General features: G+C 27.9%; 1 protein-coding gene across 1 annotated transcript in view; it reads left to right on the plus strand.

Annotated features, from left to right (window-relative positions):
- The window catches only part of LOC107440923 (dual specificity calcium/calmodulin-dependent 3',5'-cyclic nucleotide phosphodiesterase 1A), a 535,122-nt gene extending 515,755 nt beyond the window's left edge, over positions 1–19,367 (plus strand). Inside the window, exons 13-20 of the mRNA XM_043040985.2 lie at positions 1,936–2,036; positions 3,679–3,804; positions 4,525–4,629; positions 6,007–6,127; positions 9,310–9,391; positions 14,335–14,481; positions 17,119–17,343; positions 19,261–19,367. Of these exons, the coding sequence (XP_042896919.2) occupies positions 1,936–2,036; positions 3,679–3,804; positions 4,525–4,629; positions 6,007–6,127; positions 9,310–9,391; positions 14,335–14,481; positions 17,119–17,343; positions 19,261–19,367 (1,014 nt within the window). The remainder of the gene's footprint in view (positions 1–1,935; positions 2,037–3,678; positions 3,805–4,524; positions 4,630–6,006; positions 6,128–9,309; positions 9,392–14,334; positions 14,482–17,118; positions 17,344–19,260) is intronic.
- The last annotated feature ends 564 nt before the right edge of the window (positions 19,368–19,931 follow it).

Here is a 19,931-nt window from a genome sequence, read left to right on the forward strand (position 1 = left end):
TTTCTATGATTCACTGAGTAAATCTATAATTCAGGTTAAAATGTTTATAAGACTAATCAATATGCCAAATTTCAATACCTAGTTTGCATCTTCAAATTTCATTTTCAATTTTTAGACCAATTATTTCATCAGTAACATTGAAAGAAAAATTAAGCAAATTTAAGCTACATTTTTATAATATATGTAGAATAATATTTTTAAGTTTGTAATATTCAAATTAGCTTAAAACTCTCACATTAATTATACACAAATAATTCGCAAGTTAATTAATGATATTAAAATCGTGTATATATTATGCAGCAAGTTTTAATATTTATACTCTTCAAATTTTATTTGCAATTTGTGGGTCGAATCGTTCATCGAATTTAGCCCGCAAGCCTAAACTATTATTATTTAATATGTGAAATGAAACAAAAATTATGAAACTCAAAGTAGAAGGAAACTTGCAAATTGAAAGCATATACATGATTTGTAAATTATGTAAAGCATCTTTTGCAATTAAAGAAACTCAATTGAAATTGAGTGCACAAATTGCAAGTTTTATTGTCTGGATTTTATTTATAAAAGCTGTATTTTTCGCTGTATTCTATCGAAAATAAATAATTATTTAATTTGATTTAAAAACTTATCACCAAATTAATTCGAAACGCTAAGACTTAATTTTTGTTTTCCTCAAATTTTAATCTCAACTAATAAGCTGATTTCTTCATCCGATTAAGTTAGCAAATTTATACTGCCATTACGCATAAAATTGAACAAAAAGTTGAGAAATTCAAAGAAGCATAAAGCAGAAGCGACAAATTGAATGAATATAAATGATTTAAAAATTGGACAAAACCTTTTTCGCAATTTAAAAAAATTCAATTGAAATCGCGAATACAAATTGCAAGTTTTATTCTCTTGATTTTATTTACAAAAGCTGTACTTTTATTCAGTAAAAGGTTTTATAGATGAGGGTTAAATGCTTTATAAATAAAGGTAAGTTATTGATTGTTCTTAAGATTAGATCACGCAAATCTCATATTTCACCATTCAACCAAAGTAAGTATCGATTTAGGTAACTATTTTCTACTTAATCGTTATCATTAACTGCTTTGTTTCAAAAATGGTCGCCATTTTTTTTATCTATTTTAGCCTTTATAATCTATCTATTAGTATTTGTGAAATTTATGGCAAATATATTAATGTTTGCAAACACATTTACAAACGTATGCTACTGTTTACTAAAATTTTACACTTCGCTCTCTTTTTGTTTGAACAAATTTTTAAACAATATTTTGATTTCAAACATGTCTTTAATTTTACACCTTATGCTCAAATTAACAACTGAAAGGCTTTAATTTTTAATCTTTTTGTTTTTTTTTTAAAAATAATTAATTCACACTGGTCAATTAAAATTGACGTGAGTTCCATTTGCTAAGGAAATAATTCAAACTACAAAATACTTTGAGTTATTTATTAAATTCTGAATTTAATATTTAAATTTTTATTCGATAATAAAGTTTAAATTTTTGATTTAATTATAAAGTTTAAACTTTGAATCAATTGGTAAATTTTGATTTCATTAATTCCTTATTTGGTTTAATTTTGAAATTGTGCGCTTGATTATTAATTTTTGGTATAACTTTTAATTTTTTTTTAAATGTCAAATTGAATGATTGAATATTGCATTCATTTTTATGAGTGTGTTTCAAAATATTGCATTCAAATTGCATATAAAAATTCAGCTTAATTAAATAAAAAAAATTAAGCAATAACTATTAATTAAATTTCATATTATTCATTTCCTTTTAAATAAACGCGTGATTTTAAAATTCGAGCATAAGGTGAAAAATTACATTTGAAATAAAATGTACTAAAATTATAAATGGAACTCTCGTATAATGTTTATTGTTGACCAGTGTAGTGTATGATTTATTTTTTCTACAATTACAGAATTGGCTCTCCGACTTGGAAATATTTGCCGCTATTGTTGCAGCCATTATTCATGACTACGATCACACTGGGACCACGAATAATTTCCATGTTATGTCCAGGTAGATAATTTTTTTTATTTAATTATTTTTTGGAGTTAAAATAGCGTTTATTTAAAGTAAGTAGTACTTCCTTAATTTCTAAAAATATATTTATTTTAAAGAAGAATAAGTTTTTCTTTTATTTTTGACATACAAGGACATTAGGACCAGGATAGCCTGGTTGGTAGGGCACTGGGCTCATGTCCAAGAGATCGTAGGTTCGATTCCCGACAACCGAAGACTCCTCGTGAAGTAAATGGTGACTGATGCGCATTAACTATGTCGAGTCAAAAGGTTTTCCATGTTCCCATGACAAATCATACCTTTGGGGGTACTGATCTAGAAGTTTCCTTGTCTTTTGAATTGGTTCAAAACTACAAGGTTACGGAGTTGAACATTAGTAGTCATAAACCCAAAATTGGGTCGGCTGTTCAACGACGGTTATAAAATAAAATACAATGACATTTAATGTGAAAAAAATATGATTTTTATGTTAATACTGAAAATCTGGATAAGAACCTACGAATTTGAAAACTTGTTGAGAAAAAAAAAATTTTTAATTTTTTTTCTCCGTATACTAGTATGCTTCATAGTTAGAATTTTTTAATCTAGTTGAACCATAATAATGTTCCAATTAACCAAGAATCAATTAAATGAATAAAGTTGAAGCATAATAATGTTCAAAGAAATCAGGAATCAATTAACTGAGTAAAGTTGAACCGTAATAGTATTCAATAAAATATATTGAATCATATTATATTAAATTACATTGCAATATATCCTGAGCTGTTTAACAATTTATTTGATTTCCTGCAAATCCGCGCGGTATAATGATTTTTATGGTTATGGGTATCAAAATTATAATTCTACGTTGCACAGATTGAGGTGAGTTTTTGCACTAAAACAAGCCTGATATAATATATCAAATAAACTTTAAGCTGGCAAATTGATTTTCTAATGGCTTGAAAATAAATTTTTGACATTTATAATTCTAAAATGTTTAAGCTAAAATCTCATTCATAAACGAAAACTTATTATAACTGTCAATTGAAGCATTAGGGTTTCACAGTGTTATGGTATTTTTTTACACAGTAATTTTCTTTTACATTTTAATGCAATAAATATTACGATGTAATAATGAATAGTATGATTATGTATTTCTTTTTTCGTTGCACTCAAGAACTTTAGTGAAATAAAGTTTTTCTCTTCAAATACTTTTAACTCTCGTTTTTTATTCAAAAGAAGAAAAAAAACTGCCGAGCAGCACTCCATCGCACTTGTATGTCAAATAGCTGTCTATCTGCCAAGGAAATAAATGACATCTTTCTATTTGTCAAATAGCCTATCATTCTAAGTTTTTGTAAATAAAGCAACAATTATGTAAAGATACTTATTTTTTGTTCTTAACACTGCACTTTGTCAAGAAATGAAAGAAAAACTTATTTATGAAAATATCTCTATGTTTTAATAGTTTTTTGTGAACTTTTGAATGCTATCGTATAAAGCTAAGCAACAAAAAAAAATAAAAAGGAATCTAATAATCACCTTATCACGATGTATTTCACAATATTGAAACATCTTGACAAAACATTTCTTGTAAATAAATAAAATCGATTGTTGTAGAGTTTTTTTACATGATCATGGCTCGTATTGTATCTTTCAGATCTGAAACTGCTCTATTGTATAATGATCGAGCTGTCTTAGAAAATCATCACGTCAGCACAGCTTTTCGTATGATGCGAGAAGATGATTGTAACATCTTGTTTCATTTAAGTAAAGATGAGTTCAAGTAAGAAATCTACAGTTTTGTTTATAATAAAAAATACTCGAATAATTAAGCAATTATAGCATTATAATTTTTTATCCATCGTTTTCCTTCATTGATATTAGGAAGGCCTAGTTGGTGCTATAAAATTCTGGTTGTTTAACTTGGTTGATAGGTGAAAGCAGTTAATAAACGGTTTTTTCACAGTTAATAGTTTGAATACCATCTTATTTATGGTTCTTTGACTGTTTTGCTTGAATTTGGTAAAATGACAATTAAATAAATTGTTATTTAACCAATTTTTCCGAAAAATTTTTAACAGTGCACTTATTATTCAAGTTCAATTGTGAATTGCGATGAACTTTAGCCTTTATTTTTATTACAAAAATTATTCATCTACATGAATTATTCATTTGCATCAATATTTTCTTCATGTCTTTATATTCCTTTTCCCTTGCGTTTCTATATTCTAAAACCTTCAACATACATTTATTTCATTTTTGTATTTTCGCATTTATGTATCAACTTATCTTCTTTTTCGACATAGTATATTTTAACTTAACTCCTAGCTTTATTAAAAGTAATTAAATGTATGAATATAAATTTATGCATTTAATTACTTTGTACAATATTGTAACTTTTTTTTAATGTTTTAATGCAATAACAATAAAAATCAGAAATATTTAATGTTTATTTGAAAAATATTATGGCAATATCTAATTTTTTGTTATCTTTCTATTTTAGAGAATTTCGCACTCTAGTCATAGATATGGTTCTAGCAACAGATATGTCTTCCCACTTTCAACAGATCAAATCAGTAAAATCATTAATCAGTCATTCAGAATTTAGGTAGGTAAAAAAAGTTGTCTTAGCTTGTAGATATTTTCTACGGGAATGTTTGTAAATCATAGATGTGGTTCTAGGCACAAATATGTCTTCCCACTTTCAACAGATAAAATCAGTAAAATCATTAATCAGTCATTCAGAATTTAGGCAGATAACAAAAGTTGTCTTACCTTGTAGATATTTTCCACGAGAATGTTTATAAATCATAGATGTGGTTCTGGACACAAATATGTCTTCCCCTTTTCAACAGATGAAATCAGTAAAATCATTAATCAGTCATTCAGAATTTAGGTAGGTAAAAAAGGCTGTCTTAGCTTGTAGATATTTTCAACGAGAATGTTTATAAATCATAGATGTGATTCTAGACACAAATATGTCTTCCCCTTTTCAACAGATAAAATTAGTAAAATCATTAATCAGTGATTCACAATTTAGGTAGGTAAGAAAGGTTGTCTTAGTTTATCGATATTTTCTACGGGAATGTTTATAAATCATAGATATGGTTCTAGACACAAATATGTCTTCCTCTTTTCAACAGATCAAATCAGTAAAATCATTAATCAGACATTCAGAATTTAGGTAGGTAAAAAAAGTTGTCTTAGCTTGTAGATATTTTCTACGGGAATGTTTATAAATCATGGTTCTAGACACAGATAAGTCTTCCCATTTTCAACAGATCAAATCAGTAAAATCATATATCAGTCATTCAGAATTTAAATAGGTAGTAAAAAGGAATCCGAACAACACCTCACTAGTCTAGATACAATTGTTCTAATTAAGCTTTTCTCGGTTGTATGTAAGGTGTACACAAAAAAGTGATTTTTTTTTTAATTTGCATTTAACCTTCCAATTTTTTTTTCAAAAACCTTTTTCAGTTAATATTCTCTTTCTTTCATTATTTACTTTTCAAATATTGAACTTTTGACCTTAAAATTGATAGCTTATCTTCAAATACACAGAATTACGGATCAAATTACGGTATAAAATACTGGCACTTTGGGTGCATCATCCGTCAAATCCGTTTTACCGTAAAATCCATATTTACCGTAATATCCATTTTTACCGTAAATTCCCTTTTTATCGTAGAATGTATTTTACCGTTAATTATTATACTGTAATTTTTACATTCAAGCAACCTAATATTAAGATTACAGTAATATTTATTTAATTGGAATAATTTAGTGATTTTTACGGTAATTATTACCGCAAAAATGACGGTAGATCAGATTTTTCGCTCCGCAACTTGTTCCGTAAAAATAGATCGTACGGAAAAAAGTACCGACTCCCTGGGTGACGGTACTTTTTACCGTAATTTGATCCGTATTTTGATTCCTTATTACTGATTCCTAGTTTTTTAATGGGATTATTTTTGTTTTTCAGTATTGAGAAGTCGAAAGCCCTTTCCTTGGTACTTCACTGCTGTGATATAAGTCATCCAAGTAAAAACTGGGATTTGCACCATCGATGGACATTATTGCTCATGGAAGAGTTTTTTCTTCAGGTGTTTGTCAATTTCTTTCTAAAAAATAGATTTTTGTTTCCAATCTCTAACATAAAAATCATTTTACTTCAAGCTTCATTAGCTTCAAAATTATACAGATTAGAAATAACAATCGACATGTTTCAAGATCTCAAAAACGGGCGCCAATTTCAAGACTAGCCAGGTGTGAATGAGAAGATACTAAAGTGATTTAAAATATAAAATATAAAGTTGCCAGCAACAAATGGAAAAATAAAGGTGAGAAACAAAACTTGAAAAGCCACAGAGGCCGAGAAGAGCAAATAAGGGTAAAATGCATTTCCAAGTGTTATGAAGAGATCATAACATTAGGTCCTCTCCTTCTCCCAGCTTAATGTTTTATTTTTTTTAAACCACTTTTGTTTTTTCTGTTAAGTCTTTGAAATGGGCTCCTATTTCCGACCGTTTGAAGCATGTTGACTGTTATTTCCAATTTGTATATTTTTGAAGCAAATAACGTTTTTAATCAAGTAATGTCTTGCGGCTTCCATTTTTTGGGATTATTTACTAAATAAAAACCATTTATTTAACTGGGGAATGTTAAAAAATACAAACAGTTTTAACTTAATATAGGTACTCTTAAATCAAAAAGATATCCACATACATTTTTATTTTTTATTTTTTTAATTTATTCTTGTCTCAAAATATTTTATTAATGTCACATTTTATTTCATTATTAAAATCAAATTCCCTGTAATATATTTTTTTCTACGTGGTTCTTCAATAGATTTTTTATAATTCAACTTCTAATAATGTTTTCTCCTAATGAAATAAGTGAATTATTACCTGTGTTCAGAATTACATAAAAGAAACTACTCTTTCAACTTTTTTAAACCATTTACAAAAGATTCGAAATAAAGTTGATAAAGAGATATATTTTTTTCGAAGTTCATTTTAATTACTCTTTGCAGAAAGATTAAAGTCGTTACAATACATTTTTTAATTTATCTGATACAAATATCAAGTAATTAATTCAATTTCGGAAAAGAAATTTGTCGAGTTTTTGTAGTGCCTTTTAAAATGAATACATTTTTTAATGGAGATGACTTTAATCCTTTAAAGGTTTTAGGAAAGTTATGCATTGTTCAGAAAGAAATAACTGCGTTTAAAAGAGCGATTTTATTTTTTAGTAAAATATTTACTAAGAACTTTTAATGTATTCAAATTATAATATAATAATTAATACAGATTATTCTGTAATTTAAGTGTTGTATACATAATTTCAGAATCCTTACCAAAAAAGTGTAACATTGCGAATCTCAAAACCGTTATTAAAATCAGACGAATTACTATTGAGGAAGACGTAATAAAGGCATCAAATCTTTTCTGGTTGTCGTTGTAAAATTCCAGTGTTGCTAATAATTTCTTCTTGATTCATTTCAATTTCCATGAGCCATCAAATATTCTTTGTTGTCTTTAATCTTGTCTTTGTCAATAATGATTCGTCACATTTCGATAGCATTTGCATCCAAAAAAAATATATTACTCTAGCATTCATCCTAATTAATATGTTGATAAAATAACCTCTTTTTATTAAATTATTCATTAAATTATTTATTAAATTATTTATTAAATTATTTATTAAATTATTTATTAAATTATAACCTGTTCATTTTAGTAATTTAATATATAATGTTAATAAACAATCGTCTTTTATAAACTCTGATATTCATCACAATTAACGTGATTATATAATAATCTTTTAAATACTCTAACATTCATCATAACCAAATTATGAAAATTCAATAACCTTTTAAGTGTTCTAATTAAGTATTAGATTTTTATAATTAAGTATTAGATATCTTAGTAATCTAATACTTACTGGAGCTAATGTGAATAAATAATTGTCTTTCATAAACTCTTATATATAACACAACTAACGTAACCATATAATATTCTTTTAAATACTCTAACATTCATTATAACCAAATTATGAAATCCAATAATCTTTTACGTATTCTAATATTCACCATAACTAATATGACTATCTAATTCTACGAGTATCTCAAGTACTCTAATATTCATCCTAATTTTAACTTCTAATGTAGCGTAACCTAATGTAATCTTATAATGAAACCTGTTCATTTTAGTAATCTAATATTTACTGGAGCTAATGTGAATAAACAACTATCACAACTAAGGTGACCATATAATCTTTTAAGTACTCTAACATTCATTATAACCAAATTATTAAATCCAATAATCTTTTACGTATTTTAATATTCATCGGAACTAATATGACTATCTAATTCTATCTCAAATATTCTTATATTCATTCTAATCTGAACCTCTAATATTAACTTAAGTACTCTAATACTCATCATAGTTAATGTGATTATATAATAATCGCCTAAATATAAAGTATTCTCGCAACAAACGATTGTCGGCTAAAAGGGTCATGATGGTTAACACTCCCCATTTTCGAGATCAACGGTATGTTTAAGGTAATGCCCAACGCGAAAGGTTTAACCTCTTAACTGCTTACGTTTAAATATTTATGTTACCCTCATAATCAAGGAAAGAGGTTCAACTGGTTCTTTTACGTAATAAGCTCTGCTTTGTGCATCTTTGAGTCTCTTTGCATGCTTCGGAACCCTGAATGATTGTAAACGTATAATTTCAGATTAAGTCATTATTATTAATTATTATTATTATTATTATTAATTATTAGTATTATTATTAATTATTATTATTATTATTATTATTAATTATTAGTATTATTATTAATTATTATTATTATTAATTATTATTATTATTAATAATTATTATTAATAATAATAATAAGTATTTTTATTATTATTATTATTTATTATTATTGATTATTATTATTATTGATTATTATTATTATTAATTATTAATATCATTCAATTAATAATATTAATTAATAATAATAATTATCATTTAATTATTATCAATTAATANTAATGTTTGTTATTATTGTTATTATTATTATTATTATTGATTATTATTATTAATAATTATTATTATTATTCAATTAATAATATCAATTATTAATAATAATTATTATTATTAATTGATAATGATTTATTATTATTAAGTGATAATAATTAATTATTTTTAAATATTATTAATTATTATTAAATATTATTAATTATTATTAAATATTATCATTATTATTAATTAATTATTAATTATTATTTCAGGGTGACAAAGAAAAGGTCCTTGGACTTCCTTATTCTCCTCTGTGTGACAGGAATACCACGCTCATAGCTGAATCTCAAATAGGTAATGCATTTTCTTTTCTCAAACTCAGTTAATCTGTACGATTTTTTAGGTTAAAATATTATGGGAAATATTTAGGTATTTCCTTTGCGAGATACATCTTGCCTTAAAAATTACAATTTTCGTGCTCAATCCTAAATCCAACTGGAAACCACGGAAAGGCAAGTAAATTGACCCTGGACGGACAAAATGGCATCTTGATTGTGATTTTCTCATCCTCAACTGGACAAATCAATCGAGGCACTTCATGCATTCATTATATTTATCGATTTATTAATTTTTTCTATATCCAGGTTTACTTAACATGACGTAACCTGTGTGTGTTATAACTATATATTGTTGTACTTAGTTGACGTTGCGCTAATGCAAAAAACGATATTTAAGAAGCTGCTAATAATGATAAAATATTTTATAATGTTAAAATATCTTGTGCTGAAACAAAAACAAACCACAATTAGGAAAATTTAATAAAAAATAGTGTTAAATATATTATGAATTGTTAAAGAAGAAGAAAAAGAAACATTGATTTCCTTACAGTTTAGTTTCAAAAAGTAATACTAAATATTCCAACCCATTTTTTTTTCATCAAAATAAAATATTTTGAAATAATGCTTTGGTAAAGTATTTGTATTTTCTTTCGATTCAACAAATAAGATGATTTTAAGTTTGTGTTTCATTTATGGTTTTTTTTTCTAATGATGACACTCCAAAGTTAACTAAAATATCAATTAATAACTTTTTCTTCATTAAATCTCTTCAAAAAAACTTTTTTAATAATTTTTTTGCAATTAGACAGTGCAGCCAGAATGGTTCAGGGAATATAGCAATCGCCTCTTGAAAAGGTTAGATTATCAGTCATTACTGGTCTATTCGTATACCTTACCCAGACCACAATGCTAAAGTAAAATATACCCATTGGTATAGTTCGGCCTTCAAGAGAACTCCTCCAAACATCAGTCTCGCGTCTTGGCGGGTACCATGGTTACAAGGAAAAGTCACTTCAAATATGGGTGTGGTGTGAATAGTTTAGTCTTGCTCTTGGCATAGGTCAGCTTGAATAAACCAATCGACACCATCATTCCTCCATTGCACCCCCATTAGAAATGCGATCTCGCTTGTTGCCAAAGCAGCAGACAGCCGCAAACTTTTAGTCTGGAAGAGTTCTCCTCAAAACCACACAATAGATGAGTCATGTGTATAGGATCAGGATTTCCTTGTGCGTGAGTTAACCACAGGAGGTTTATTAATTTTACCTCTGCCTGTAATGCAATTGCGGGTAGACCCACAGTAGACTGATCGTTAGGACACGGTTTCCTATAGAACACCAAAGTCAAGCACCACTGGCTGCGGTCAGTAAGCGGGTTGGTGAAGACTTTAATCAGCCTGCATCGAGACCGAAGGTGCGTGGTATCGGTCCTCGTTAAATTGTTCAACCGTAAAGTGCTTGACTTCAGGTGCAGGTCGCCGGGATACCAAAGTGGAGAAGCCATTCCTCTGCAGAGGATCGAACTTGTGATGGCATGTCTTCGGAACATCCTCAGTGATTTTTCTAGACCGTCACCGATAGCCCATTGTGCTGTTTAAGTGCTACGTAAGTAAAGTACTTACCTATCAAATGCGGGTTAGTAGCTTCGAAAATTTCTTAACGAAGGGGCGATAATTATAAGAATGTCCTTGTCTTTTCGGTCGGACAGATAACTTTAAAGCTGTGGAATTAAACATTGGTAGCTTTAATTCCGTTAATGATCAACAGCGTGTTAAAATTAAAGAAAAATTATGCTTACCATTTTTACTTCATCTAGAAATTCTTATAAAGTAAGACAATTTTTTTACCACTTTTCTAACTTTTTCAAAGTTCTTAAAAACTTCCAAATATGCAGCTTTATAAATGCTTCTTGAAAAAAAAAATCATCACTTTGATAAAAGTATATTTATATTGACTCAGCTGTCATTTTTGCGATGAAAAAAAAGAAATGGCTACCTAAGAAAAACGAGAAATGTGGGAAAGTTATTTTTGTATGTTTTATATGAACAGCAGCTGGTCAGATGAAAGCTCAGTGGATTTAGTTAAGCGGAGCTTCCGAATGTAATCTCCCCCACAATCCAAAGAAGAAGAATAAAACAATATTTCAAGCCCGGATGAAAATAAGCTGCAAAAAATACAAATAAATCAATAAAGATTTTCATCTGCCAATACTTCATGACCTTAATAGAATGTCATCTGAGATTTAAAAAAAACTGATTTTTCTTGGAGAAGGTATTTTATTGCTTATAAGATTCACCTTTCAAGATCACAACAAATCGAAAAATATAAATAAATATTTTGTACAGGTGTTCTGTATTGTCCACTCTTAATATTTTATTTTATAACCGGTATTGAGCAGTCGACTACGGAAAAAAATTTAAAGGAAAAGATTTATATGAAGATTTATAATACACAGTTCGAATTATTTATTCGAGAATGAGAATTAAAAAAAAAACGATCCTTTTTAAAAGTTTTCTTAATTATATCTGAAGCTTAAAGTACTTGTATTTATTTATTATAATTATATTTTTATTATCATATATTAAGGTAGGTTAAAAAATCAGACTCTTAAATCTTTTATTTTATTATTTATATATGAATAACTGGCGTTGAACAGCCGACTCAATTCTGAGTTTTCAACCATCAATGTTCAGTTCGCAATTTTAAACCCATTACAGAGAACAGGGGAATTACTAGGTCAAGCATTGAGACAAACTAGCCTTTGTGGAGGTCTTTTTCATGGAACTAACTCACATTTGCGTTATGTGAAGAGGAAAAACCACGAAAACCTCCACGGTTAGCATGACAGCAATGGGATTCTAACCCATGATCCGTCTACCACTCAGGATATTTTACGTCAGCACTATGGTCGGTGTGAGCAGGAAGCAGAGTTCGTATCAATCAGCCACAGCTGGGATTTGAGCCTGCGTCACTTTATAGAAGGCGTATGCTCTATCACCTGAGCCGCAGTGGTTCGTCCATCCTTAATATACAGTTTGAGAATATTTGTCTGAAATGAAATTTAAGTATATGCATTGTAGATTGTAAATTAAACATTTATGTTAAGAAAAAAAAAGCACCACCAAAATCTAACGAATCACTATTGAAAAAGGCTGGCTACATACAGCGAAACTTTAAACTGATAGAAAAAAAACAGAGAAGATATGAAAGGTGTTTACAACAAACAACTCCATCAGACAATTAAACTGAATTTGATGTTTTTAAATACATATTAATGATTCGATAAAAATGTGAATAATTATTTCTAATTTGTTACATTTTTGATTTAAGCTAAATAATGTTCATACTTTTTCAACTTCACTTTTGACAATGATTCTGAAAATATATATTTAGAGTGATGAGAGTATCCTGTATTCTGTGGTACTAAAAGCAGAATATTTACAGGCTAATAAACTCAAAACAAAATATTCCGATTTAAAGTTTTAAAAAAAATATTGTATTCGGTCCAAAAAAATACATTTCACAAATTTATTAAATTTTAGTATTGAGAATATCCAATTACAGAAGGTCACTATTTATCCTTTATTTGAGATGCAATTAAAATCTGCAATTTGAATGATATCTTGATCATTCAAATTAGATGCAGTTATTAGATTAGATTAATTAGATGCAATTATTAGATTAATTAGATGCAGATCAGATGCAATTTAAATCTGCAATTTGATTGATGCAATTTGAATGATATCTGGAGATGCAATTTAAAAAATCTGAACCTTTGCAGTTTAAATGTTTATATCAGGGGATTACGAAAATTTGCAACAGATTTGAATTTTAAAAAAAAAATTATGGATTCGTTGAGATCTTCCCGAAAGTTACCGCTTACTTTGATAACGATTTTGGTAAAATTAACCGCAAAATATTTTTTGCTACACTGTAAAGAATTCCGGATCAAAATGCGGTAAAAACTACCGTCACTTTTGGTGCATCATCCGTAAAATCCATTTTTGCCGTAAAATATTAAACCGTAATTTTTGCAGTAATATTTAATTAGGGTGATTCAGTAATTTTACGGTAATTATTATTGTAAAATTTATAGTATATCAGATTTTTTGTTCCGTAACATGCTCCGGTGAGAATAGATTTTACAGTAAAAAGTACCGGCACCTTGAGTGCCGATACTTTGCGCAGTAATTTTATCCGGATTTCTTTACTGAGTAATGTGTGATAAAATTTGATAAATGTGGTAAGAACAATTTCATCATGATACTCTAAAGCATAGTCGTAAAAACTATTTATTTAACTTAACACTTTCGTTTTAGTTTTGTATTTCCTTATAATTGTGTTATATTAAAAACTGTAATTTTGAAAATCAGAATTTCCCAGAATGGTTGCCATATAAACGGAAAAATTACGAAATGAATGCTTTAAATACCTTAATTTTTAGCTTTATTAACCAGAATTATGGCTTTTTTTACCAGAAATGTCATTACCATACAGCACGATAATTATACCAGATTTTTTTTTCTTCATGCAATTTTCTATTTTTAATTTTTTTTCATAAACTAAGTGTTTATAAAAATATTGTTTATAATAAAAACGAAATGTGTGTACTGATCCTGCTAACCACCATACTTCTTTTTTCCACATCATTACGAACTATCTGCTTTGTTCAATTTTTTTCAGTTAAAATATTACCTAATTCTGCTTATAATCCAAACTACAAGATTAAAAAATGAATTTCAACCATATTAAGGTATTACCTGATTAAAAAAACTTCATTCGCTTCAAAAATATATAAATAGCAAATAACAGTTGACATGTTTCAATCTTTAATCAAGTAGGTTTTATTAATTTTCAATCCAGTAATATCTTACCGTTTTAGCTTCTTGGAATTATTTTTTCAATATTAAGGTGTATTTATTGTAAATATTTTAAAAAATATGGTTTATTTTTGTTTTAGGTTTCATTGATTTCATCGTGTCTCCAAGTTTAGAAGTATGTGGAGATTTACTCGAAAAGATTGAACACAAAACGCAAAGCGTCCGTGCACCTCCTATTACGGAATCAGTAAGTGAAGATGTGAGCACAGAAGATACTAAACCTTCAGGTAAGGAAAACGAATTTTTTGAAATACTGAATCTTTTTTTTTATTACTGCACTGTAAAAAAATCTGTTAAATTTAAAAAATTATCAACAATTATAATAGTATAAAACTATTTATTTCACAAAAAAATACTGTTTTTTTTTAAATGGACTGAGAAAACTGTCAACTCTTGTTGCTGTCGGTCATTAAGGCAGAGGGGATGCGATTGTTCTAATTTTGATTAATAATTATTAAAGGTTAAATAAAGATTTGACATATATAATTAATAATTAATAAAGATATAGCAAAAATGGGGCCGGGATAGCCTGGTTGGAAGGACGCACGTTAAATCTGTCGGGTCACAAAGCCCTCCATGTTCCCATAACAAATCATGCCTCTGGGGATACTGAATTGGAGATTGATAATTCTCTGTTTCATGTCTAAGTTACGATCTGTAGATGAATGAATGGGTCATGAATGTATGAATGAATGTATGAAAGGGTCTGCCCTATAAACGACTGTGACGTATGAGTGAAGCAGAAGTAAAATTATTTGCCATAGATGGCGCCACGGGAAAAAGGAACAATAGCTCCCCTTGCCTTAATTGCCACAACAACAACTTGTATCAAAAATATTTTCTACTGAAAATGACCATTACCACTTTTTGAATATATTATACAACATTTATTTTGTAGATTTTTGAAATTTCATTTCATTATATATTGTAAAATGTTTTAATGCATAGTTGTCATCATTTTTGTGCTGAGGTAAGACAAAAAATTTTAAGTGCATGTTGTCACAGTTTTTATGTACATTTTAACTGCATAGTTTCGGTTTCTTTATTCAATTTTTGTTTGTTTGTTTGTTTACTGACATCAAATATATTCATGTCCATTAGAATAAATCAATGGCTTGATTGCAAAAACATTTAGTTTAAAAAGCACGGTCATTTTATGTAATATATTTCGACTAATTCTTTCAAACAATTGTTAGTTTATCATTTTTAAGTAATATTTGCTCGATAACTATTGTTATGTATTTAAAATGTATTTAGAGAGATTACAACAGCACCAAAAATGATGACAACCATACACCAACATTTTTTACTGTATATATTAAACCCCTAAGTTTACTGTCACTGGAAAAAACTAGAAACCGGTACTTTAACTGAAATTTTATCCGGAATATTTTACAGTGTATACACCAAAATTTTATCCAGTGCACTGCAATATCGAAATTGTATATTTGAAAAAAAAATTAAAATATAAAAGATGTAGACGAATTTTAAGTGAAACTTTTAAATTTAATTATGCAGTTTGATGTTGATTAAAAAAAATCTTGCATATTTCATACTACTTAAATTTTATCATACATATGTTTAAATCTTTTAACTTTAAAGTTCATACATTTAAGTTTATATATTTATGTATTAAGTTTATATATTTAAAACAAGGCTTTGATGTCAAAAAAAAATTTTAAAAATAAATAACATTTTTATAGTATATTTAGAAATTAAATAATTGTGAGCTAAAATTAAACATAGAATATGTCATACAATTTGAATCGTAGTCCTATGAACTTTTATTTATGCATTTAAGGTAAGGTTTGGATCACAAGAAACAAGAAAATTTTCTTTTTGCAAATTTTATTTTCCATTGTCAATTGAGAATCGCAATAAAATATAACATTGTTTAAACGTTGCACGTTTTGAATTCTTAAATGTGAATTTGATCGCTTAACTTAGGGATAAACAATTTATAACCACCTGAAAAGCCTTATCATAAATTTGAAAACAAAATAAGTTTTCTAAGATATACCATAATTAGATGACAAATATCCAATTAGTTCCGGTGTCAGAATTTCTAATTTAATATAATATCCTATTCAAAGATAATACATGCAATATGCAAATCAGCAGTTGCATTTCTTATGATGTATTTAATATGTTTTTACAGCACAATGAAGAAAATCTCAATTCTAATGGAAGCTTTGGCCAATGCAATTAAACGAGATAATTAAACCAAATAATTGAAAGAGATAATTAGAAGAGAATCTTATCCCCCCCCATCAGAGTCTAGAACTGATAATGTTTTATTATCGCCTAAAGCATCTTTTGTATGCTTTAGGCGAGTTTATACATTTAAGTTTAAATATTTAAAATAAAACCTTGATCATGAAAAAAATTCAAAAAACCAATAAAATTTTTATAATATATTTAAGAATTGAGTTACGTAATTTTCTGTAAGCTAAAAATGAACATAGAATACTCTATACAACTTAAATCTTATTCCTATAAACTTTTATTTAGGCATTTAAAGTAAGGCTTATATAACAAAAAACAATATTTTCTTTTACAAATTTTATTCTCCGTTGCCGAATTAGAAATGCAATAAAATATTACATTGTTTAAACGTATCATGTTAAATGGGAATTTGATCTCTTAACATAGTGATAAATAATTTATACCCATCCGAAACGCCCTGTCATAAATTTGAAAACAAAAAACGTTTTCTAAGATATACTATAATTGAATAATAAATATCCAATTAATCCTGGAGTCAGAATTCCTAATTGAATGTAACATCCTATTCAAGGATAATACATGCAATATATCAAATCAGCAATTGCATTTCTTATGGTGTATTTAATATGTTTTTATAGCACTACGAAGAAAATCTCAATCTCTAACAGGAGCTTTGGCTAATGCAATCAAACGAGATAATTCAACTGAATCTCAATCCCCTCCATCTGAGCCTGGCCCCAGTACTAGCAATGATAATGTTTCCACATCGCCTAAAGCACCTTTTGTATGCTCTAAAGTAAAAAGGCCTTGGGTATCTCTTCTAGAAGAAAACAAAAAGAAATGGAAAGAACGAACTCATAAAGGTAATCAAGCTAAATTACATATCAATTATCATAAGTTTTCATTTACCGTGGATTGTAATAAAATATTAAGGAGCACGCAAGCAAAAAGCTGTTTCTTAAATAATTATTTTCTTTGTTATGCAATTTTTATTTTTTTTTCTACTTTAGAAGAACATTTATTTTCACACTGGGAAGAAAAGTATAGTCAAAACTACTAGAATATGGTAAAATTTTACAATTTTTTAGCCCTATGGGAACACCAAAAAACTCGTTAATTTTTACCGAAACGCTTTGAAATCACGTTAAATGTTCGTTTTTAGTAAACGATAAAAAGATTTATTTAAAGTTTTTCAGCTGATTTATTTAAAGGGACAGTGAAGCTTAAAAACAAGTAATATGAATTTTTTATTTTGCATATTTTGATATATATTTAGATACCTGAAAACTATTGATTTTTATTATAAACCATACATAATCATGGTACTTTATATAAAATGTTTTATTAAAAAATATTAAAATTTTAAAAAGATAGTAAGGGGTGATTTTATAACTTTTTATTTACTCATAACTAAAAATGTCCTTTGCACAACAAAATTTTTGCATTTAAATAATTTCAGTTTTTAAATTTTTGATCACAGCTAAGGTTTTATTAAAATAATTTCATCATTCATAAATAACAATGCAAATTTTATGAAATGAAAGCATTTTTTATGAAAAATAAAAAAAATCTTTTTATGTCAGCGTATATATTTTATAGATCATTTCAATGAACATATGCACCAAACGTTATTTATAACCATGATTTCAGAACATTAAAATTGAAATTTAACTGAACATTGGAGTTATGTTTGACAATGGACATTGGAGTTGCGTTTCGTCGAGCAAACCGTAGAATATGGCTGGATTTGTTTATCTAGTTGAGCCACCTACCGAGAGAAAAAGGAAACACTTGACTTTTTTGTGTTTTATACTCTTTAGTGCTTCCATCTATGCTTGAATGGGAATTTCGTATTGAAATAGTCCGGAGTCACAAAATGAGGAGTACAAGACACTAAAACTCCTCGTGTATTGAAGGAATGGAGGAAATATTCTGGTGTCAACACTCAGTAATGTATTGACACCAGAATATATATAGCTAAAGTATGTATTCAACTGCAAAAAAAATTAAGTGACTTCGTAAGATAATGCACTTATTGGTATAAGATTATTAGATATCCGTTGTTTTGAATAAAAGCACTTATTACACGGCTCAGATTCTATCCTTCAAAGAATGTGTGAATTTCAATTTCCATTTGCTGCAGGCTTAGTTGACACGGATGAAATTTTGATTGTTTAACCGTAGTAAGTGAAAACAATCAATAAACTATTTTTCTCGCAGTTAACAGTTTGAATACCCTCTTTTTGTAATGTTTTGGTTGAAAATAGTAACATAACAATTACATAAATTTACCCATTTTTCAGAGAAATTTCTAACTCTGCATGAGATATTTTATGCATTAACCCCTTCCTTCTCGCTCCTGGGAAAATGACGGGGTGAGGTTTCGCCGTCTACTTCTCGCTCCTGTGAAAGTTCCTGGATGAAGTGTTCAGTAGTAACGCGCCAATAAGAATAAAGCTAATTCATTTCTTTTGCCCGGATTTTATTTCTCATTTTACACACCAGATGGCAGTACCAGGATATTTTTAAGGTTATTGAAGATAGTTAGTTTATTTTATACTTGATGTCAGCACTAATAAAGTACGTGTATTTTGCAAAATAGGCACTTTTATGACCGTTTTCTTGAAAATTAACTGATCGTTAAGGGGTTAATGGATTACACGAAAAAAGTCAGGTTTAGCAACGCAAATAAAGAATGTTATTTTGAAGATCCACTGTCTCCTATGAATGTCTCCGTTTGAAAGTCCATTATATAAAAATAATTTTTATATTTTTTTCAGATGCTGAGCTTCGAGCTCAATTATCTGTATTTTTATANAGCAAAATAAAAAAGCAACATATTTTGGAAAAAAAAAAGATACTATGGCACAGCAGTATTGACTTTTAAATTAATGGTTTTCATCTTGGTAATTGCATATCATCAGTTAAGAAACAAGTGAATGATCATTTAAATAACCTCCATAGCATCATCTTATCAAAACTCAAGAATGAGTTTTGGTAAACTTCACCTGCTCTATGAAAATCTTGTAAAAATCTTGTATCTCAATGTAAAACCCGTAACTTGTAGTATAATATTACTTGATCATGGTGTGTTATTCCGCATATCGTGTCTGTTTATATGCACTTTCTAGAAATATTATGATATTTTTATGAATGCTTTCATAATATCAATTGCTATGTACCTCTTTTGGCTAAACTTATTAAGAAAATTTTTGTCATTCTCAAAAAATGACTATTCTGTATCCTGCCGGCTATAACAAAGTAATTTAAGCTGAAATCTAACAATGTATTTCTATATTTTGTAAAGTACAAGATTTTACTTCAATGTATACACCAAACATGCATTTAACAACTATAGCCATCATTAACACCATCAGTACTCTATGGTTCAGAGTAAATTAAGCATTTTTAATCATGAGCTAAGCTTAACAAGCACTGAGAATTTTGATCA

The sequence above is a fragment of the Parasteatoda tepidariorum genome, chromosome X2, assembly GCF_043381705.1.
Source record: "Parasteatoda tepidariorum isolate YZ-2023 chromosome X2, CAS_Ptep_4.0, whole genome shotgun sequence".
Classification (NCBI taxonomy): Eukaryota; Metazoa; Arthropoda; class Arachnida; order Araneae; family Theridiidae; genus Parasteatoda; species Parasteatoda tepidariorum.